Consider the following 22328-nt stretch of genomic DNA (forward strand, 5'->3'; position numbering starts at 1 on the left):
CTACAGTGCCTTCAAAAAACCTTTCTCTCTCCGCTGATGCAGGTCTGCATACTAACACTCGTGCAGTGTGTGTTGCCCTCCACCACCAGGGCCATGTCGTGATGTTCGCCAATAATGCATATCGGATATCTTTGCTATCGGGGTTTCCCAGGTGCACGGCTCGGTTTTAGGCTACAGCGCGGCAATAATGGGGCACAGCCGTCGGCTTTTTATTGGCTACTGTCTATTGGTTTTAATAAATCCCTTTTCGTGGTTGTATGGACATGAGTATCGCTTCTAAGAAGGGAACTCTGCTAGATCCATGCTTGGTTCGGCATCGGATGGCCGGGGTTGCTTGGATCCAGCTACATCTAGATATGGATATTTCGACATTGGCAAGGAATGTGTTGGCAGTCATGGGTTTAAATGCATACTTTAGATATGCAATACCGAAACTAGCCCCCCACCTCCCGGTCTGTATCCCTGGATAGTTCCCACACACAGCAGAAGCGCTGCCGAGCGGCGAGCCCGAAGAGGAGCGCGCCGTTCCTTGGCCTGTCTTACGCCAGAAAGCGTGCATTAGTGGCCTCAGCTAGTCATCAGTTGGTCATTGGAGAGTCCGAGGGGCCTTCCCCATTCAATCGCTTTCACGGCGTCAATTGTGGACCAAGGGATTTCAGGCACGCCCTTTGGCGATCATGACCAATGTCAAGGTGTCTTGTGGGAGGCAGAACAGTACGATGTTATGCCTTTGCCATAACGATATCACAATATCTCAAGGGTGATCCACTTGCTGAAGTTCTAGATGCCGTTACCCCTGGCGCGTCAGCCCGCAGGCACAGCTTCGCCACGGCCCCTCGAAGGAGCTGCTTCCTTCGCAAATGTTCCGGCGAGAACGGCATGTGTGCACGGCAGTTATCGCATTTTTCGACTTTATGTACTCTGAATCACCAGTCTACGCCTCAGAAAGGTTGGAGACCAAACGCAGCATCACTGAAACGCAAGTAACAATGCCCACGATGCCCCAATCAGACCAGGACACAGTGAATTACTCCGACTCGGACACAATCGTCAGAGTGTAAGCACATGGCTCCCCCTCCTTTACTGTCTATGTTAGTCTCATGTTGGCGGCCTGGCTAACCCCGCCTTAACCTTGGCCTCTACAGTCTAAAGGATGCAGTCGTTGGTCGCCTTATTCACCATCCTGATCGATCTTTTGCCCTTCAGGTCGAGCTCGACCTTGTGAAAGGTGCTAGCTTCTTCGACAAGAAGCCTCCTCTGCACTTCCATCTCCAGGAAGAGTACATTGAGGCTGTCCGGGGAAAGCTTGCCGTCGAAATCGAAGGCAAAGAGATTGTTCTGACGCCAGCGGACGGGAGGTTCTCCATCAAGCCTTATGTAAACCACCGCTCGTACCCCCTCCCAATCTCAGAACAGGACGACGGCAACACCAAAGTGGCGTTCCTACTGTCGGGAGAGAAGACAGATAATGTCTTTGAACTAAACCCAGTGTTCTTCGAGAACTGGTACAAATATCAGGATGAGGTTGTGGTAAAAGGAGCCAAAATCGACCTAATCCAGCTGTTCTGCGTAAGTTGCCGAACGCCTACCTGTCAATCGCGCCGGTGAACCCTTCTGCTTACGCAAATCCTACACACCAGACATTTGACGCAGGAGGAACGTACGTATCGTTTCCCAGCTGGGTGCCGTTTGGACAGTATGTGTCACTTGGACTAGGGGTGGTGGTGGGTCGGTGGATTGGCAGCGGCTTACTTGGGTATCAGCCGTTTTACCGCAAGTGGACGACAGACTGGGATCTTGCGTGCCAGAGAATGCAGCAAACGATCTTTCAGAGGCGATTTGCGGACCGCACGAAGACTGACTAGAAGACATGTTCATTGTTCATAATAAAACGATAATTCAAACATTATACGGTCAAAGAGGTATTGTGAAATGTGAAAGTGTTTGACAGATGAGATCAATTATTGGAAAACATGGACCAATGTCTGGCCACAACAATGACAGCAAGAGTATAACTAAGTTGAAGTATATATAATAGAGGCAGAGAGTTTCTCATACTAGCGATTATTGGCGTGGTGGATTTGTAACCACTCTCCTTCCCCGTTTCTCGAATGGTAGCTTGCTCTAAATATGAAAGATATTCCGCACTGTGCACTTGTCCAGTCTCTATTTCTCTGTCACTGATTTGATAATCTCCTCAGCTTTGAAGGGCGCGAACTCCGCCATCAACTCCGACCACAGCTGCTCCTCAATCTTCTCACCTTCGGGGGTATAGATAATCGGCGCCAACCTTCATGTTTCTAGAGGTTAGAAGAGAATCCATGGGTCAAGGAAGGAGCAAGAACGGGAACTGACTTGTACAACTTGGTGAATGATAGGAATAGTCCATGCGTTTCCTCGCCATGGTTGACGATCGCATCGGTGACGAAGCGTGAGCCCACCGCAGCGCTGTTAGCGACACGCTTCATGAACACCTTGGCGGCGGCACCTGAGAACGTCTTGTCGTGCTCGCGGTTGAACTCAGAGTCGTGGACCGAGCCAGGTGATGTTGAGTTGATGAGGGCGATGGATGGAGGCACGATGGCCGCTAGCCTGTGGATAAAAAACTGGCCGAGCAGCTTCGACACGAACATGCGATCCAACATGTCCACCTTGCCTTCCTTGTCTAGGGCAGCCAGCAGAGGAAAGTCTTTCCTCTCTGCAAAAGCAGTCCACCCAGCGACCTCCGACGAAGTAAAGGTGATGCGCGTGGGGTGCGGCTGGCTCTCGCGCTTGGCTTGGACGACGGGCAGGAGCAGAATGGCGAGGAGGGCTGTTGAAATAAAGTTGACCTGCACCATCTCGTCGTGGCCTGTCTTTTCGTTAAAGACGCGCTTTGCGTGGGCGACGCCCGCATTGAGGACGATGAAGTCGATGCGCTCAAGCGTCTTGGTGCGTTCGACGAATTTGACAATGGATTCATACACGGAAAGGTCGAGCTCCCACACCTCAATAGCGCCTTCTGCGACCTTGTGACTCGCAGAGAGCTTCGCGGCCGCAGCTTTACCCTTGTCCAGGTTTCGCACGGCCAGGACGAGCTTGCTCAGGCCGAGTCCAAGGAGCTGGCTGGCGGCTTCATAGCCTACGCCGGTGTTGGCGCCGGTGATGATGGCCGTCTTGCCCTGTAGGTTGACATTTTGGATCTCAGCAGGTTTGACGGTGATCTGCTGGTAGAAAAAGCGAGGGACGCTCGCCTGGGGTTCCGCCGTCGTTTCCTGCTTTGTTCCCATGATGGAGACGTTGATTTCGGGAGGAGGAGGCGAATGAAGAGAACGCAATGGCCGAGGAAGGTAGACCAGCAGAATTGGGAGGGGGAAATGACTTCGTAGCTAATTCTTTGGCAAGAGCACAAAGCCGAGGGGGGATGATGAAGCCAGCTTGATCCACCCTGGACTCACTGCCCCCAGGGATGATTGTGACGGTTCCAGGGGTCCATCACCGTTTCAATGGGTGCCTAGCAGGGGACTGCCCAGCCGCGTTCGACAAGCGCTGTTGGGCCCCACGTCGGATGCTCCACCAACATTCACCTCCGACACCCGCACCAACAGCAAAATGCGAAGGAAACGGACATTTATCGGGTGGTGTGGAACAGGGCATGCAGTTAACAGATACGGAGGCCGGGCCGGACTCCTGGCGGCAATTGCGGGCTATGGGCACGTGGGTAAGACAGCCCAACACGTGGGGGGCACCCTCCTTGCTGGGGGATGCCGTCTGATATGACTTTGCATGTGTGTTGTGAAGATGGTGGCCAGAGCTCTGCCGCCGTAACTTTAACAGGACGACTTTCTCCATTTTACCTCTTTTGGTAGGCTGTAAGGCTACATATTTCCATTGCAGCTGCAAGAGCATCGCACGGCGTAGCGCCGCCAATGGGGACAATGGCCGCCCCTCCCCCTCCCCCAGGCCAAGACTGTAATCTTCCCAATCTATCTATCGGCTTGGTGTGGGCCTGGTTTGCTTAGGACAACAACCCCAAACCTGCAGCATTTAATATTGACTCATTAGGCACGCGAAACCAGGAACCCGCCATTCTGCTGTTTCTGGAACACCTGCTTGGGGTCGTATTTGGCAGCAATGCCCTTCAGCTTGTCCAGATTAGCTGCGCCGTACGACCTGAGAGGGTTCTGGTCCCTCGACGCGTCGTTCATGTACACGAACGCCAGGTTGGAGCCGCGTGATTCGCCTAGCTCTTCCCATTTTGCCGTCGTCTCAATGGATACCGCCCGCACACGCGCATCGTCTTCTTCGTGCTCCCAGTCGATGATTGTCGTCCACCCTACGTTTAGTTGTTAGCCGCTGCAGGGACCGGCTGGACAGGAAGCATCCTAGCGTCTGCACCGAACTCACATTGCTGCTTCCCGGCTGGAATGTTCAGGGGGTTCCCCCCCTTCTGAACGCCTTGCTGGATGAGGTGGTCCCCCACATGCTGAATGGCGAATGTCTGGTTGGCCCCTGTGGCGTTTCGAACGTCCAGTGCTTTTTCACGCCAGAATCTGTACACGTCAATCGTGACCTCCGTGTCGATGCGAGAACTGTGTCCTCGGTAGTCGTGTCTGCATAGAGTTTTAGTGACAACTCGCAGTTTATACTCCTGTACAGGTCAGATACATACCGTCCAGGAAGAGTCGGGAAAGCAGAGCCAAGCAGTTGAGCCACAAACGCGAATGTAGTGTTCACAGGAGGGAGCGCGACTAAAAGGGGCGTCAAGTCCTCGAACGGTGAAAACACCGCTGGGCGCTGTGCAGATGGTTCGGAATACACGAGGCCGAGGGTGATGGAGTCGAGGGATATGGTCAGGGCTATGGCCGACTTGAAGTCCGTTGCCCCGTTCTTCTGCCACTCATCAAACGCCCGGATGATGTCCTCTGCTTGATCGACAGAGTAGATAAGAATCTCACCCCATACTTCGTACACCGGGACCGTGTAAAGATCGTATCTGGTAACGATGCCGAAGTTGGGACCTCCGCCCTTAAGAGCCCAGAACAGGTCTTGATTCTTGTTGGCATTGACTTCAGAGATTGTGCCGTTTCCAAGAACGATCTGCGGTCATTAAGCCTTAGCTATGATCATTGGCAAGATAGAAACATGCGACGGGATATACCTCAAAGTTCTTGACGTTGTCTGCAGCAAGGCCAAACTGCTCTGATATGTGAAAGAAACCTCCTGTAGTCGAAATCAGCCCAGTTTCTGGAAGGCCTTGTCAAAGATTGGGCAGTAGACGCAGGCACTCACCGCCTAGGATCAAACCTCCAACACCAACAGATGGTAGCCGCCCTCCTATCACAACGGCTTTCTGGGCGTCTAGAGTTGAGTATACGTCACCCCACCTCCCACCAGGGCCGACGCTGGCAAAGCTGCGGTCGTCAGATAATTGGACCTGGTTTAGCCTCTGCAGGTCCACAAGGATGCCCTCACGGCCGATACTGGCCCAGCCCGGGTTTGGAGAGTGACCGCCGCTGCGCACAGCAAACTTCGCTGCGAAGAAGTCAATGATGCGAAGGGATGTTGACACATCGCCTGCATTTCTTGGCTGAATGATACAGTATGGCTCAATCTGGCAAGTCTGTGACCTGTATGCACCGGTCTCAGTAAGAAAACAACAGAGGTAGAGACAGACAAGGATAGAATTGGAAAACATCAAAAATCCCTTACCAATTCTCGTCGACGACAGTTTGGTTCAACGACGAGGTATCCACCTGGGACTCGCCAAGTGCGTACTGTGCTAGGAGACATGCCACACCCGCGGACTTGGGAATTTGCTTTGCTGACCCGTACTTTGTCGCGATGGCCTGCAGGTCGTCATCGCCCACACCGAGGCTGCGGGCAAAGTCTTCAAAGCCCGTGATATTGCCGCGGGCTCTGATATCTCTTGGCGCGGCGGTACCGACAACCGTGGCAGCGGTGCCAGACACCCAGATGGCGGCTACAAGAATTGTAAGAGACTTCATGACTGACCAAGCACAGTACACTCAACGGCGAGAGAGGGGAGATACATGGATGGCGGTATTGCATGAAGTGCAGATATATACCCGCAGAACTCTCGGACAGCATCACATAGCCTGTAGTTCCTCCCAGATGGGCTGTGACGCTAGGCCATGTTCTTCACTAAGGCTCGTGTAATTATTGAAATCTCGGCAAGATGCCCTGCCAAAAGGTTCACGTCTACCAGTTGTGGCTCGTCATCGTGGGGGGCGTTCATTATCCGAGCCGTGTATTGCCTTCTCAGCAGCGCCTAGTAATCCTTTCAATATATTTCTGCTCGCGCTGCGCGATAAGACGTCTTCCCATAGTGGGATGTAAATAGGACTTTAGCGCTATAACTGCCAAGTAAGGAGCCTTGTGGAGAAAGGTTACAGCCTCTGTGGATCAACTGGTGGAGTGAACCCCAGCGGGAGTATCCGTATGGTTGGGATACGAAGAATGTATGGACCCCTTCCGATTCCTTCGACTCCTTCGACTACATAGTAAGCATGGCCAAGATACCAGGAGAGTGGGTTCTTGCAGCTAGTCTCTTAGACCCTTTGAGTTGTGTACGGGGTTGTGCAAGTAAAGGCTACACAGGGGTTATCCCATCCACAGCCGCAAGACGCCATTTCAAATTTCTCCGATTTTTCTCCAGATACATTCGCTTTTAGACTTGCCTATTGGACCAAACATCCTTGTCTGTAAGTCTAACCGGCATTCCTCCCCTTTCTAGGCGAAAATAGCTTCTTGTGGCAGTCCGTGGGATAGAGAAGGGCCACGGGGCTAGATACCGTGCCAACAAGGGTCGAGTGGCACAAGCGTTGATAAGCATCTCCTAAGTGCGGCTTACACCTGTCAGCCTACCGATACTACAACAAACATATGCATTCTGAGACAACATTGTTTGCTCCATTTGAATGAATTGACCATGTATAGAAATCTTTCTATTCGTCCGCCTGTAAAGCACTTCCGTAGCCGCGTAACCTCACCATTGACTGGGGCTAGATTCAATTCCTGGGGAATTCTTGCCCCATCATATTCCACCTCATTGGCAGCTTCTGGATCACAAACATCTGCCTGACAACTTGAATCCTCTTGGGCCCATACTTGGCTATCCTGCTGCCTGGTCCCTAAGCTAGCGTCGTAGCCATACCTGTATCTGGTGTTCCTGCCGCTCAACGGAGAGATATCACTAGTGTCGGATGCCGTAATTCCGGCTGATAATTGCGACTACTGAGCCCAGCCAGCTTCCTGTATCAGATTCCAGGTATGCAAAAAGTGAAAAATGGGGATCCAGGTGAGTGGCTTACAGGGCAGCACGAGAAACGTAACGAAACGTATGTGGCGCAAATAAGGCTGCGTCATTTCGGCTTCTCAGTTATTTTTTGAGAAAATAATACGTGGTCTAGCGTTGTCTATTCCAGAACAGCAAATGGCCCATGAACTAGTCAACAAATGAAGATACACAGTGACCATATACTTGTGGCGGGAAGTTCCTTCTGTAGCTTCAACTTTGTCAGTAAGGTATTTCTTCCCTTTCGATAGCTCTACTTCATTCGGCTCTCTTTTCCACAGCATGCACAGCTATAACAGACACTCCCCAAAACGGCCACTAGACGACCGACCTATCCCAATGTCCACATTTTAATCGTCACATCAAGACCATATTATTGTTAAAATCTAACCGTGGGTGTTGTGAAATTGCTTCGTGGGACTTTCAATGTTGAATCAACTTGGCTCTCACCATCGTCTTCTCCACCGAATCTTGGCATCGCGGTCAGGCGACATGGCTATGAATCCGGCAAAGCGTGCATCATCTTGCGGTGGCTTGTCAGATTTCGACCCGTCCGAGTTGGTCCATTCGACGAACTCGATTTCGAACTTTGTGACCAGTACTGCAATCGCGAGCATTATCTCTTGCTTAGCAAAGTGGCGACCAGGGCACATCACGTATCCACCGCCTGTAACAAATGAACGATGAGCTGTTAGCCGATTTGCAGACTGGGGAATAAATGAATTAACCAAGCGCCATGGGAGAATCTACGTACCGTAGGGGAAGAATGAGCTCGGTCGGCCTTTCATTGCGAACTGCGGCTGACGAACTGTCTTACCACTGGCTTCGTCAACTTCGTCGACATATTTGACGTGACGCCAGGCCCAGAACTCGGATGCCGGGTGACCTTCTGTGCCCCAGACGTCTTCTTCGAAGTGGGCAATTCGCGAGCACGTCTGCACGAGCGCTCCTTTCTCGATGTTGCACCCGTCAATCACAAGGGCTGGGTGGCTTTGCGCGTTACGTTGAAGGACACGTGGAGACGCATGATTTCGACGTAGAGAGATTGCATGAGAGGAAGATTGATGAGCCTTTTCGCATCAATCCGACGCTCCCCTGTGACTGGGTCTGTCGTGTACGCGCTGAGCGATTCGTCCCGAACGGCCTGAAAGAGGGACGCGTCCTTGATCACCTCGATCATTGCCCACGTCGTCACGGGAACGGTGTTGCCGTTGAGGCTGTCAGTTAGTGTTAGCATTTTGAACAATTGAGACTTTTTCTTTCTTTTTTACTTGGGGCCATCGTCCAACTCACCCGAAAAGTGATGCAAGGGTGTGACCAGCGGCTGCTTGGTTTGAGAACCCCCCTTCACGGAGCCACTTCGCTGTCTCGCGAGACAATCTTGAGCCAAAGTGAGGCTCCCAGGTGGACTCTGCATCTGGACCATCCCATCGAAAGTGCTCCCACGCAGAATCAATGTGCTTCCTTGTCATCGAGTGGAGCTTGTCCTTGGCCGTGATGGACTTGCGTTGAAAGACTTTTGGCAGCCCCCAAGCTAGAGTGCCAGCAACGTCGTCAAAGTCCCAGTAACAATCGACGAAACCGGGATTCAGGTCGATAATCTTCGACCCGAAGAGCGAAATGATGGCGCTCTCTGCCATGGATACTTTCAGCAAATCAAACAACTGAACAGTCGCCCATTCCGTAGTGAACTGCTTGTCCAATCGCTCTGCGAACAAAGTGTAAAACGAATCGGCGAGCGCATCGGAGTGTTTTCGATTGCTGAGATACTCCACGTATAGACGGTCGTGTCCCAGCCAGTACCGTTGGTCTTCGGGCGTGTCCAACACTTTCGCCGGGACCTTGGACCTCCCAGACTTGTCATTGGCAAACTTGCTAATCTCATGATCGGACAAGCCCCAGTGCTTATCCATTAGGATAAGCTGCAGGAAGTTTCCGTCCAGGAGCGCCGGCGAATTGAGAACATATTGAACATTCTTTGTGCCAGTCACTACGTAAGCGGGCATGAAACCCACGTAGAATTTGACGATGTTGGTCCCGGTGGCATTCAGAGTCTCCCTGGAAAGCAAGAGTCAGCATTCAGCGTGGAGTAGGGACCGAGAAATGTGGTCTTACGCCACGTTGTCAATGAAAACACCAGCATTGGTCAGGTATTGTATTGTATTAGTGATAAATGGGATGGTCTCTTTGAGGCGCGGCGGTGAATTGGAGGTTGGTCGGAAGCAACTGATCACGAGGAAGATGATTGCGACTGACAATGCAAGAGCCACGGAAGGTGAACCGGCGAGGCGGTTCGCCACCTCATGGAAAACATCAAATCCAGACATGGCAACGTGTCAGAGCTAAAGAGGCCTATAACCTTGGGAGGGCAGAGTATCTCATCTGCACGACAAACAGCACGATATAGGTAAGAATTTCTACCTTCGGGCTATCCCGAGACGTATCTTTCGCCACACATTACCCAAACAAGTGCAATCCATCCGACGGGCAACTTGGACACATGCTGGCACGAGCCGAGTCCTGTCTCTGCCACGATGCACGCGCCTATGGGAACTGAAGATAATATCCATATATTCTTTTGACAGGGATCTTGCCAAGCCGGCATCCTAGCGGACGGACTCTCTTAGAAAGGGCTTATCCGTAAGCAGTTCCACAAACAACTAGGAGGCACCCCACTTTAGTGTCTTGTCCATTCGCAGAGTCCACCCACTGCATGTACGTCAGTGTTACCACACTTCTAGACCGCGTTGCCAGCCGTTGACTCGCTTCCAAAGTTCTTTTGGAAAGACGCACTCACAAGCAAGAGATAAGAGGGTTTTCCTTCCATGCGCGAATTACTACGCTGTATCTTGGGATCTGAAGGATCAGCTGCAGCGGCTCCACCCCAAGAGATCTTTTATTGTTTCCGACTCGTCTTCAGTCTGATTGGCTCGGGTGGCTCAATCAATAGGCAAGTGCAAGTACTTTGTAGAAGTTTACTTTCTGTCAAAGGCCTGGAGGCATGCCCCTGTCCAATGTCTTTAGCCGATACTTCGCCTCGTTTGCGACTGGGGCGTCTCCGTATCCTTCATTCATGTAGGCATGACAGCAGGCTGACTTTAGATATGCAAGCTACTTGGACCAGGGTTATGACATATGAGATGGGTGCTAAGCCACTGTCAAAATGGTTGTCACTAGAGTGAAATGCGAACTCTCAGGTATGTATCTGGGGATGATGAAGCTAAACACTGCTCCTTTCTTCCTTGTCGCGCCCCGTGTGATCACATTATGTCGTACGCACTACCATCTGAAGAGCTGCGCCCTTACTGCGCATTCAGGGTGCTCCACCCTCGCCTGCTGACTTATCGCGACCCCTGACAGCCAGCCTTTGGGAAGCCTGGCCGCGATTCAGCGCCGTTGTCCTGCATCAATATTATGTATGATACTGGCTATTCATGATCACGGATTGGGCTGAAGTCCCCTATCACATGTACCATTAATAAAAAGGCCACGAGTGTCGTTTGCCATCGTCCCTACCCTATGGTTCTGCCTAGGCTACCTGCGGAGACCAGGATAATGGGAGAGCTACCTTGCTTCGAGAGCACGTGCAGTGAATACTGAAAGGGTCTTGGGATTCAGCCCATGTCTAGTCTACGCCCCTTTGCCAGTTCCAAAGGTTCATCCTTCGATACTGCAGACCTTTCAAGAGTCTGGGAGGGCTGATCTCACTGTCCTAAGCCTATCAAAATGACACTCCCAGCCGGGAAAGCGGGTAAAAAAGTGTTTGTGGAGGACATGGGTGGGTGGAAACGCCAATGTATCTGTGGTTTCTGAATGCATGGTCTGACCGAAGAGATATAAGGGGGGGGAATCTGTCATCCTCAGTATTGTTCCGCCGAAACTGCCACGTTGTTCAACGAATAGAAGCCTTGGTCGTGATGGAGACTCCCCAGGACGAATATTCCTTTACATATCGCCGGGCCGTGAAGCCCCGCAACGTCATCATCATTGGCGCAGGTGTTGCCGGTCTCTCAGCGGGTATTGCACTTGCGCAAACTGGCCACTCCGTAACGATCCTCGAGAGAGTGCCCAAGATTTCCGAGGCCGGTGCTGGGCTACAGCTCGCTCCAAATGCGACTCGGATTCTGCAAAGGTTGGGGGTTCTGGAAGAGGTGATGCAGCACATATCTGTTCTCTCTAGAGTCAGTATCAGGTAAGCATAGCACGGTGCACCAGCAGTTCTGCATTTCTTAAACCCAAAGCCAATGCAGCTTCTCTATCTATCCCCGTAGTCTCCCTATCAGATTCCAGTCATTTCCCATTCTGCTTTGAGTTCACTTGGCCAGCTAGCTAATCCTTGGTGTGCTAGACGATATGATAGCGACGATGAACTCGGCTCAACCCCGTTGATGCCATCCATCGGTCTTCGATACGGCGCTCCAATGGGTGTAATACACCGGGGTGATCTGCAATGCGTTCTTCTCAAAGCCGCCTTACAGGCCGGATGTCGCATTCGAACGTCACAAGTTGTTGTCGGCGTCCATCCATTATTCCTGCCTTGGGTTCAAGTCAAGGATTTGCGTACAAACGACTTCTCCTGGGTTATTGGCAACATTGTCATAGCCGCCGACGGTATCAATTCGACAGTGAGGAAACAGTTGGCTAGAGTGACCGGTAATATAGACCTGCCGCTCCCAGCGGGCGATGCAGCGTACAGACTTCTCATCCCTCGCGAGAAGGTCAAGCATGACAAGACACTGCTTGACATGCTTGATCAGAACGTAGCTGTGCGCTACATGGGACCGGGAGGTCACGTAATGGCGTATCCAGTGAAGAGGAACACAGCGTATAACCTTGTTCTTCTCCATCCCGCTAAGAATGCAGCACAAAGAGATGCAAATACAGAAGACGTTTGGTCCACGACGGGGAACCGAAAAGCGATGCTAGACTTCTACAAGGGCTGGTCCCCCGCCATACAGGCCTGGCTGAGCCACGCGGAGGAAGGCATTTTGGAATGGACCTTGGACACATATCCGGCAATGCCCCGCTGGGTTCGTGGTAGTGTTGGACTAGTCGGTGATGCATGTCACCCCATGCTTCCATACGTAGCCCAAGGGGCCGCGAATGCCATCGAAGATGCCGCAGTGCTCGCCGCCGCTTTGACCTGCACATCGAATGTGCCTCTCGCGCTGAGAGCGTATGAAGCCGTTCGGAAGGAGCGAGCGGAGAAGATTGCTGCCAGCGCCGCCTCCACAGGTCAAAGTCTTCACTTGGCGGATGGAGAGGAGCAAAGAAAGAGGGATGATGCAATCCGTAAGGCTATCGTTGGTGATGATCGTGCGGACCGGTGGTGCGACAATGAGTGGCAGGACTACATGTGGGCCAACGACGTTGTGAAGTATACGATAGAGAACTGGACGGAATTGGCAGCTAAAGTGGAAGTCGAACAATCCCCGGCACCCGATTACAATGGCAGCATTACCGAACCAATCATGAAGCTATGATAGTTCCGGTTCGAGCCTTTAGCAAACTGGCATTTAGGATAACGCGGCGTACATCTATCAGAGGGGGTTTCTGGCTTCTGGAAAGACAATGAATATACTGGCAGTTATAGATCGAGTCGAGGTAGTTTTTTGAGTTGATTATGGTGCCACTGTCTTCAAGCGTTTATCTTTGATTACTATGAAGCGTTTAGAGATAGCCGTTTTCAGTTTGATCCTTCATATATGACAGCAAATGGCCTTGTTTGTAGTTCTCTTTACTTGGTCTTGTTCATCGCTAAGACTTCGTAGATTGACACAGAAGCTACTCGCTGAAGTGGTACCACATCAGATATCATTACATGCCACTATTTCAATATTACCGATCCATCATCTTCGACGTCTTCAGCTTCAACAACACCAACCTCAACAGCTCTTAATACTGCACCGACCACAACCTTTTCCGATTCGAATCCACAATCATCACCTGGCCCGGAATCTGCAGATAGGGGCTTATCGAAAGGAGCAGTAGCAGGTATCGCAATCGGTGGCACCTTAGTGACACTGATTGTCGTCTCTCTCCTGGGATGGATGGCCTGGAAACATATTCAAAAGAAAAAAGCAGCCATGGGATATGGCGAAGCAAGATAAGACGTAGGACCCTCGGTTCCAGTGCAATGGAAGCATGAAATACCTGTTCGAAGCCAGCAACGCTACGAAGCAGATGGCTCAGGCGTTACATTGTACGAATTGCCGAATGAGACAGTTGGAAATACTAGGCACGAGCTGTCGGGTGAAAAAAATTGCGAGGCTTTAAAAAAGGCATCGGCTTGAATATAGGCTACAGCAATAGTCCGACTATCGTGGCAACAGGTTACTGTTTGCTTATCAAACATGAGCTCATCCACGAGCATGCGCAGGTCTGCTTACGTTATCTCTAGATGCAAGATTGTCTGTTTACTTTATAAGTAGGACACATTCATAGTCACGATTTCAGTACACTTATTGATTCACCAGCTCTCAATATGACGTGCATTCGGCCCCTCACGGCAGGATCAAATACCAGAAGTCAGAATGCTAGGAAGTAGACGACAACTAGGATAATCCAATCAATCAAACAAAGAAATTTTCCTTGGTTTCATACACCAATTCTCCCCTTTCTTCAACGATCGGTTTCCCAAAGTCAATTTGTCATCAACCTCTGCACTCAGAACGGCCGTTGTAAAAAGGGGTATTCACCTATTAATTCGCCACTTTCTGCTCAAAGGTTTGATGGAAGTGATGCTGGTTACGTTGTCTGTGCAGATACGAGCGATGTCCCAGCAAGTCTGATGAACCATAACACCGACGGATGGCCTTGATGCGGGCTACTGCACTGCACAGTTAAGAGGGGTGTGTGTCGTTATTCATCCGAACACTTACCAGACGTGGGAGAAGGACGTTTCTTTTCTACATTGGCTAGGGCGTGTCACACTCCCGCTGTATTATCGTGGATGTTGACGGGCAGAAAAATCCAAACAGCACTTAACACATTTTCAAGCTACGCCTCAAATCTCATCTGGGAATCATTCAAACTGAACAGCAAAATGGGATATTTGCTCGAAACCCCTCCTCAGAGAATTGGTGTGACAAATTTAGGTGTCTTCAGGTCTAGTAAGGGACATCATATACCTCATAATTCGGAGCATCATGTATAGAGCGATATTTCGGTGCTCAGAGGCATAGAGCATGGCACACAGGTCTAACAGTACCTCAGCTCTGAGCCTGACGTGATTGACACATGTGCGTAGCTTGCCATTCCCAGCTTAGGATCCACAAACCGCTACTCGTGCGCGTGGCATCTAGCCTTTAATTAAGAACTAAGTTTACCATCCGAATCTTCGACCAAAGACGTGTGTGGAAGACTGGGATGGTAAATTGTTAAGGATTGTCAATCACCTGCATGTCGTTGCGCCATAACCTTGATACTGCCGACCAATTCGAGTTCGAACAGAGGCTAACCGAAGGTAGCTAGTTCAGCGTTCATACACTAGCTCTATCGTAGAAGGCGGTCAGATACTGTCTCATCCTTGGTCTCTTATTTAGAGAACATACTGTCGTAAAATCCAGTTCAAGGCATCCCCAAGTTGCCCCATGGTTCTAGCAGTACGCTATTCCTATTCCAATTGCCGTCTTAGGTAAAAACGTTATCAGAAGACAAAAGTTCCGAGGTGTTCAAGTCCACTCGATAAGTCAAAGCACCCACTTTTCGGCCACCCCTGCATTTCGGCCACCAGAAAATGCCGCCTAGCCACCCATTTTCTAGATGCCCTCTAACTTCTAACTATTACAACATTTTCTATTCTTTACTAAATAATCTTATTTCTTTAGTATCTATTCTTTATAGCTTAATGCCTTAGTACATAGAATTTAAAGTCCATTAAGCGCTTGCTAATATTTTAAATAAGGTATTTGTTTGTGATGCCTCTAAGCGATAAGGAGTACTACGATTAATACTTTAGAGCCGATTAAAGGGTACTTAACTTAAAGTAGTAACATTTAAAGACCTCTAGAGGCTCTCTATTAGTCAAGAGGCTAAGCTAGCTAGCTAAGTATAAATCTAAGCTAACTTTAAGCTTATGCTAATATATTAATAAGTTAAGGAATTTACTTAGTGTATCTTAAATACTATAAGAAATACTTAGCCTCTAAAAAAAAGATAATTAGATGCCTTTATATAAAGAAACTTATTTATTAAGGTCTAAAAAAGTTAATTTATTAATTTTAAATATATTAATAAAGTATTTACTAAGATTATTAGGGACTAATTTAGGTATTTTATAATCTTAGTAATATTAGTTATTTAGCTAACTAATAAATATAATATAAATAAAACTTGTATTCTTAAAAGTTAAAAAATAAATAAGCTAATATTAAATAAAGTAAAAATAAAGTTTATATATAAAAAATAGCTTAGATTATAAGCCTAGGTATTTATTATTAAGTATATCTTAACTAATAGCCTAGTATTATATCTACTTATAATATATAAAAGTAAAATAATTTAATAATAATAGTTTTTTTTAGATCTTAGCCCTTATAATAAATAAAAGTTTATAATAACAAAAAATAAATAAATAACTAATAAAACTACTATTAAGTAGCTACTAAAAGTCTTTTTACTATAAACTATTTCCTTTTAGCCTAATTAAGCTAGACTACTAGTCTTAAATAAGTATAAGAGCTATATAATAATAAAATTTATATAGTAATATTATATTAATAATATTTATGTTGGAATAACAGCACCAGCTGGTTGTACGACACGCACGACTCAGGGACACACATCATGGCAGAGGGCACAGACTGGATATTCGGCTCTCGGTTATCCATTGAGGGGATCAAAAGTATATTCATGCCGAACTGACTCAGGGACGTACGAGATCATATATCTTGTGTACGAAAGCCAAGTCTTGTAGTTAGGAAGATAATCACGGAAAATACATCTTTGGTTCACCCTAACTTTAACCCGAGTACGATCGTACAAACGGGTTCTCTCAGGAAGAGAGAATCCATTCAACACTGATCAGTGGTTGCTTGGCAATCCGTGCGATTGCTTTGTGCAATCACAGATTAGCAAGAGTGAAGAGACAAGACTTAGGCTTTACGGCCGGGCTACCGGGTAGTCTTGCACTTCGTGCGAGGCGAGAAATCCTCAGGGATACCTAAGGGGTCACGCTAGAAAGTCTCTTGTGCTAAGAAGCCTTAATCCTACCTATTGTCGCCTGCTAAGCTGAACCGGGTAGATAGGATAAAGACGACTTTTGCTTTACTATCGTACAAGACAGATTCCCGTTGTCGCCTGCTAAGCTGAACCGGACGAGAATCTTTATTGTACTGTACGTAGAGTACAAAGTGTGCGCCACGGCACCAAACAAACCAATTTTGACGTCGTACGATACGAAACGACTACCGAACACAACATGGCTTCCCAAGAGGATCCAGAAGACAATCGTCAAAGCCAATATGACAATATTGATGGATACCTGCCAACGTACGAAGAAATAAGTGCAAGGAGCGAAGTCCCACTGCACACGTGGAAGAAGACTGTGAATCCTAGACGCTGGGGAAATCCAGTCGATATTACACAGGCACCGTCCGAAGAAGAGATGACTACGTACATTGCGTACATCAACATGGAAATGCTTCATCTTAGGCAATCAAAGGAAAACCTGACAATATCACTGTACGAAGATTTTAACGAATGGTCTACCTTCCAATGGGAAAAGGTCTATCGTGCGTTCAGGGCAGAGTTCATACGACTTATTGAGCTAAAGGGATTCCGATTACCGCCAATAAGAAATGTGAATCAACAGCTAGTTGAATTCATCAAGGAGATTGGGAGGAAGTTTGATGAGCAAGAAGAACAGCTTTCTACTCGTACAGCACTTACACCAAGTCGTACGATTACAACAACTCAAACACCTGTTCGAAACCCTGAATCAACTTTACCCCAAAACACAGCTGAACCGACAACAGAGCCAATCGAACCCCCGTACGATACACAGACAACTCAAACATCAATCGTACGAGAGCAGTCACAATCAGCTTCAGGAAACATGCCTCCTGGAACAAGATTCACACAGGAGGTTGAGAGTTTTCCACAAATCCAGGGTCGTACAACACCTTTACATCAAGGAGACAGCATCTATGACCTACCACCAAGACGAATAGTCCAGAATGGATTGTGCGAGCCAACTACAATCTCAATCTTCCAGAAGGGATGGAGAAAGGACAGGAATTATACGGGCAAGCCGTACGATATCCTGTACGACAAGGCAAAGGTCTTTATCAGTTTTTGTCGACGCCTCAGGATCACTGAAGATCAATACCATGCAGTATTTCCTGATATCTTGGCTGATCGTGCGGAAGAGTTTTATCTCCATCACATTGGACCAACAAGGAGATGGGACGAGATGTACAACATGTTAGAAATGCACTTTAACACTAACATCAACCACACTCTCTATTGGACAGATTGGACAAGTCTATCCTTCGCACGAGTCAGACAAGACAATCCAGACAAGAATCTGATGGACGTATTAGAGATACTCTTAGACAAGATACCCCTCGTACAGCGGGCACTTGGCCCAGGTTTTCAGGGGGAGATTATGCTTCGTACGCAAGTCACCCAAGCGTGCAGAGGTGTACTAGAGCTAGAAACTGCTCTAAGCAATCTTAAAGCACATCACACATGCGAGCAATTCTTTTCTAGCCTAAGAGCATCACTACAGGTCGCTTTAGACAGGAAGTCTATGTCGCACGACATCAACTTTGTGGATAGAAGATACTCTAACAACAAGAGTTACCCACGACCATCGTACAATAGACCGTCAGACAACAGAGGATCTTCTCGACAACCTTGGAAAGGTCAACCTTCATCACGACCTAGGTTTAATCGTGCAATATCTAAGAAAAGATGTTTTGTGTGCAAGAAGGAGGGTTGTTGGTCTACGAATCATTCGGACGAAGAACGTAATCGTGCGAAAGACCAATACCTTCAGGCATGCGGTATACTTGAACAAGAACCACAGAGAGATTTTGCCTCGTACCTTCTTGACTTTGAAGGAGAAAACCCAGTGGACGAATCGTGCGATGAGGAGGGAGAATTTACAGGAGATGAAGAGACATCAGCTTTCCTAATGTCTTCTTCATTCTTCCATCGCACGACAGGGGAGGATATCTTTTCATTACCAAAGACGTCAGAGGCCTGTCAATTCTTGTTGCACGATCCTTATATCTCATCGTACCAAGGGGAACTATGGGATACAGGAGCAGCGAAGTTCTCTACCGTAGGGAAACCTCAAGTCCTTGCATACCTACGGGAGAACCCTCGTACGGCAATATCCTGGGGACCAGGATCAGCAAACGTACGATTCGGGGCAAGTGACTCAATCACATCGGTTGGCACTATGGAAATGGAGAATCAGCTTGGAAAGGTTACGTATCACATCCTTGATGCTCCTACTCCGTTCCTGTTTTCATTGTACGATGCAGACAGGTTAGGTGCATATTTCAACAACGTCGACAACGTGATTGTACGGCAGGATGGAAAACCTATCCCAGTCGTACGGAAATGGGGTCACCCATTCTTCAACCTTAGTCGCACAGAGGCCAGCATGTTCTTCACAGAAGGACAACTCCGAAGGCTTCACAGACGATTTGGACATCCTCGTACGGACCGTCTTTACCACCTCCTGAAGAAGGCTGGGCATCACAACATTGACATCAACATTCTAGAAAAGGTCCAGAAGTTTTGCCATCATTGTCAATCGCACGACTCAGCACCGAAGAGGTTTAAGTTCACACTTAAAGACGAAAGCTACTTCAACTATGAGATAGTTGTGGATGTCGTACGACTAAGAGACAAGAACGCCTTACACGTCATCGACACAGAGACAAGCTTCCAAGGAGCCACCTTCCTGAAGTCCTTATCTGCACGAGATACGTGGAATGCACTTTGCAAGTGCTGGATCAGCACGTACGTTGGTCCACCAGACTATATCGTACATGACCCAGGTACAAACTTCGCATCATCAGAATTCAGGAACTATGCCGACATCATGGGCATATCGTGCGAAGAAATGCCAGTAGAAGCCCACTGGGCAGTAGGCAAGATAGAAAGAGCTCACGCTCCTCTGAGGCGTGCGTACGATATCTTGTATGCTGAGCTTAGGCACAACACGGACGAGGAAACCATCCTCCAGATGGCTGTGAAGGCATTGAACGACACAGCTGGTCCGCACGGCATCGTACCTACACTACTTGTCTTTGGTACATATCCAAGGATTAACAAGGACTCACCTCCATCGCCCGAAATCACCCAAAGGGCAGAAGCAATCCAGAAGGCAATGAAAATGCTTCAGAGCATTCGTGCAGAAGTAGAGATCAATCGTGCGATCAACACCAGAAATGGCCCTAACCTCCAGAGCATACTATCACTACCAATCCAGAGTGAGGTTCTAGTATGGAGAGAAAACAAGGGATGGACTGGACCGTACGAAGTCCAGGCTATAGAAGGCCATACGGTGACAGTCAAGATGGTCAATGGTCCTACACAGTTTCGTGCAACACATGTCAAACCATACCATCAAGACACAGCACAGTCAGATTCAGATATCGCACGACCTATTCCTCAGAAACAGCCAAACAAGAGAGGAAGACCAAAGAAAGGCCAGAGAAGGGCTGTACGACAATCACCACGTACCAATCAAGCATTTCTATCTCAGAAAGAAAAAGACCACAAGGAGTTAGCAGAAAAGTTACGGCTTGACAATGTGATTACAACACCAGGTGCTCCATACGAAGAGTCAGACCAAACAGAGATAGACAACCTTATTAACCAGGGAGTCTTCACCTTTGTACCGTACAATCCAAAAGAGCATGACCACCTCCGTATCTACAAGACACGGATGGTACGAGAGATCAAGAACTTGTCATCTAAGCCGTACGAGAAGTCAAGACTTGTCGTACAAGGGTATGGGGACTGGGAGAAAGAAGAACTCTTAACCCAGGCACCTACTATCCAACGGATGAGCCAAAGGCTCATACTTGCGATTGGACCTACCCTCGTGCGAGACTACAAATGCAAAGGGGAACTCAGAGACATAACCCAGGCATATACACAATCGGACGATCGTCTAACCAGGACGATTATTGCACGACTACCCAAGGAGTTAGAAGACAAATACCCTAAGAACACACTTCTCCATATCTTGAAACCACTATACGGCCTAGCAGAGTCAGGCCTATACTGGTACAAAACCTATTCTGAGCATCACAAGAAAGATCTGAAGATGACAGAGTCAACGTACGATCCATGCTTGCTGTATACAACAGAAGGACCGGATACCTTCGGGATTACAGCTATGCAGACAGACGATACACTTAGCTTTGCTACACCTGCCTTCTCCCAGAGAGAAGAAGAAGAGCTGAGAAGGAAAGGACTTCGTGCGAAACCAAAGACCACCTTATCGCCCAACAGTGAAATTGACTTTAATGGGGGAAGGATTCAATCGCACAATGACCATATTACCTTTACTCAAAAAGGCCAGGCAAAGCACCTGAAACTCGTTGATCCTGATGCGCACGATGCACATCAGCAGTATGTTTCCCAAAGGGCAAGAGGAGCATACCTCGCATCTATCTGTCAACCAGAGGCATCATACGACCTGTCAACTGCAGCCCAAACTAAGGAACCTGGTAAGAAGGATATTGAAGCTTTGAATGTACGACTTCAGTGGCAAATCGATAACTCTACACGAGGTCTTACATATATCCCTCTTGATCTCCATCGTGCGAAGATGTATATCTTTACAGATGGATCATTTGCAAACAACTCAGATCTATCGTCACAACTTGGATTTGTTATTATACTAGCTGAGGAAACAGCTCGCACGACAACAGACTTCCAGATCAAAGGAAACATTATACACTGGAGTTCAACAAAGTGCAAGAGAGTCACACGAAGCGTACTTGCAAGCGAGTTGTACGGGATGACCACAGGATTTGATAGTGGGATATCCCTTAGTACGACACTCACCAAGATCCTTCATACATTACAACTCCCAAGGATTCCAGTTATCATCTGTTCAGACTCACGATCTCTATATGAGTGCCTCGTACGACTAGGCACAACAGATGAAAAGAGGCTTATGATTGATATTATGAGTCTACGTGAGTCGTACGAAAAGAAAGAGATCTCAGAAGTGAGATGGATTGATGGGAAAGATAACCCTGCCGACGCCTTCACCAAGAAATCGCCAAACTCAGCACTTAGACAATTGATTACAACAAACACATTAAGGATTCGAATCGAGGCGTACGTTGAAAGATTAGGAGAAAACACTTGACAATTAATTCGTACGACCTCACCGCCGTACGTAACCAACTATCTGAAAACGAAGTGTAACCTCAAGAAGGTATCTGATATACCTGACCACTACCAATGCCGATCTCAATGTCGGATCGTACCTCCACCATATCCACAACCTTCCCGAATTACCATATCGTGCAATCCATCTGATTGTCGTACGAGATTTCAGGGAAGAGAAGTTGTGCGATTACTCCTTGTCGATAACCATGGGGCTGGCAGAAGTGCCAAGGAAGCGACCGCCCTTGCCGACGTTCTTGCCAAGCTTGCTGCCAGGCGTACGAGGCTCACGAGCATTGGTGACGTTGGGAGCCTTGTAGTTGCTGGGGCCGCCGTTGTCATCATCGTCATCATCATCGCCCGGGTTGTCGGACGAATCAACATCTCGACCGCGGTGGGTGCAGCGAGCGCCGTGCGACTGCTAGACGCACTCGGCGCAGGCGCCACCCTGAAAGGTGGGAATGCGGGTGCACTGGCGGAAGCGCGGGGAGTCAGTAGTCGCGCATTTATTGCCACAGGCAATGGCCGCACGACCACGAGACTGAACCAAGACCGCAAGGAAGTAGCCCTGGCGGCGGATGATGCTGGCAACAAACTGCTGGACAGAAGTGTTGCTAGTGACGCGGATCTCGATATCGCGCGACGGCATGTTGATGATGAG

The 22328-nt window shown here is 48.5% G+C and overlaps 6 protein-coding genes across 6 annotated transcripts; 2 read left to right on the plus strand and 4 right to left on the minus strand.

Moving 5' to 3' along the window:
• Nucleotides 1-998: 998 nt before the first annotated feature.
• Nucleotides 999-1865, plus strand: ColSpa_03468 (putative oxidoreductase YfjR; the record flags this gene model as incomplete). The annotated part of the gene is made up of 3 exons (XM_049269680.1): nt 999-1057; nt 1146-1569; nt 1641-1865. The coding sequence occupies 3 exons, from the start codon at nt 999-1001 to the stop codon at nt 1863-1865; spliced, it is 708 nt and encodes a 235-aa protein (XP_049125637.1).
• A 301-nt stretch (nt 1866-2166) lies between these two features.
• On the minus strand, nt 2167-3269 carry ColSpa_03469 (short chain dehydrogenase yanD; the record flags this gene model as incomplete). Its single annotated transcript, XM_049269681.1, has 2 exons — nt 2167-2290; nt 2356-3269. The coding sequence occupies 2 exons, from the start codon at nt 3267-3269 to the stop codon at nt 2167-2169; spliced, it is 1038 nt and encodes a 345-aa protein (XP_049125638.1).
• Nucleotides 3270-4040: 771 nt separating this feature from the next.
• Nucleotides 4041-5987, minus strand: ColSpa_03470 (FAD-dependent monooxygenase yanF; the record flags this gene model as incomplete). The annotated part of the gene is made up of 6 exons (XM_049269682.1): nt 4041-4315; nt 4387-4592; nt 4652-5079; nt 5141-5181; nt 5272-5609; nt 5692-5987. 6 exons carry the CDS (start codon nt 5985-5987, stop codon nt 4041-4043), a joined length of 1584 nt encoding a protein of 527 aa, XP_049125639.1.
• Nucleotides 5988-7743: 1756 nt separating this feature from the next.
• On the minus strand, nt 7744-8085 carry ColSpa_03471 (cholesterol 7-alpha-monooxygenase; the record flags this gene model as incomplete). Its single annotated transcript, XM_049269683.1, has 2 exons — nt 7744-7964; nt 8052-8085. The coding sequence occupies 2 exons, from the start codon at nt 8083-8085 to the stop codon at nt 7744-7746; spliced, it is 255 nt and encodes an 84-aa protein (XP_049125640.1).
• A 185-nt stretch (nt 8086-8270) lies between these two features.
• Nucleotides 8271-9624, minus strand: ColSpa_03472 (uncharacterized protein; the record flags this gene model as incomplete). Its single annotated transcript, XM_049269684.1, has 3 exons — nt 8271-8514; nt 8591-9355; nt 9413-9624. The coding sequence occupies 3 exons, from the start codon at nt 9622-9624 to the stop codon at nt 8271-8273; spliced, it is 1221 nt and encodes a 406-aa protein (XP_049125641.1).
• Nucleotides 9625-11214: 1590 nt separating this feature from the next.
• ColSpa_03473 (FAD-dependent monooxygenase OpS4) lies at nt 11215-12780 on the plus strand (the record flags this gene model as incomplete). The annotated part of the gene is made up of 2 exons (XM_049269685.1): nt 11215-11489; nt 11646-12780. The coding sequence occupies 2 exons, from the start codon at nt 11215-11217 to the stop codon at nt 12778-12780; spliced, it is 1410 nt and encodes a 469-aa protein (XP_049125642.1).
• Between the last annotated feature and the right edge of the window lie 9548 nt (nt 12781-22328).

Source organism: Colletotrichum spaethianum (genome assembly GCF_022836535.1).
Source record: "Colletotrichum spaethianum MAFF 239500 DNA, contig07, whole genome shotgun sequence".
In the NCBI taxonomy this organism is placed as follows: domain Eukaryota; kingdom Fungi; phylum Ascomycota; class Sordariomycetes; order Glomerellales; family Glomerellaceae; genus Colletotrichum; species Colletotrichum spaethianum.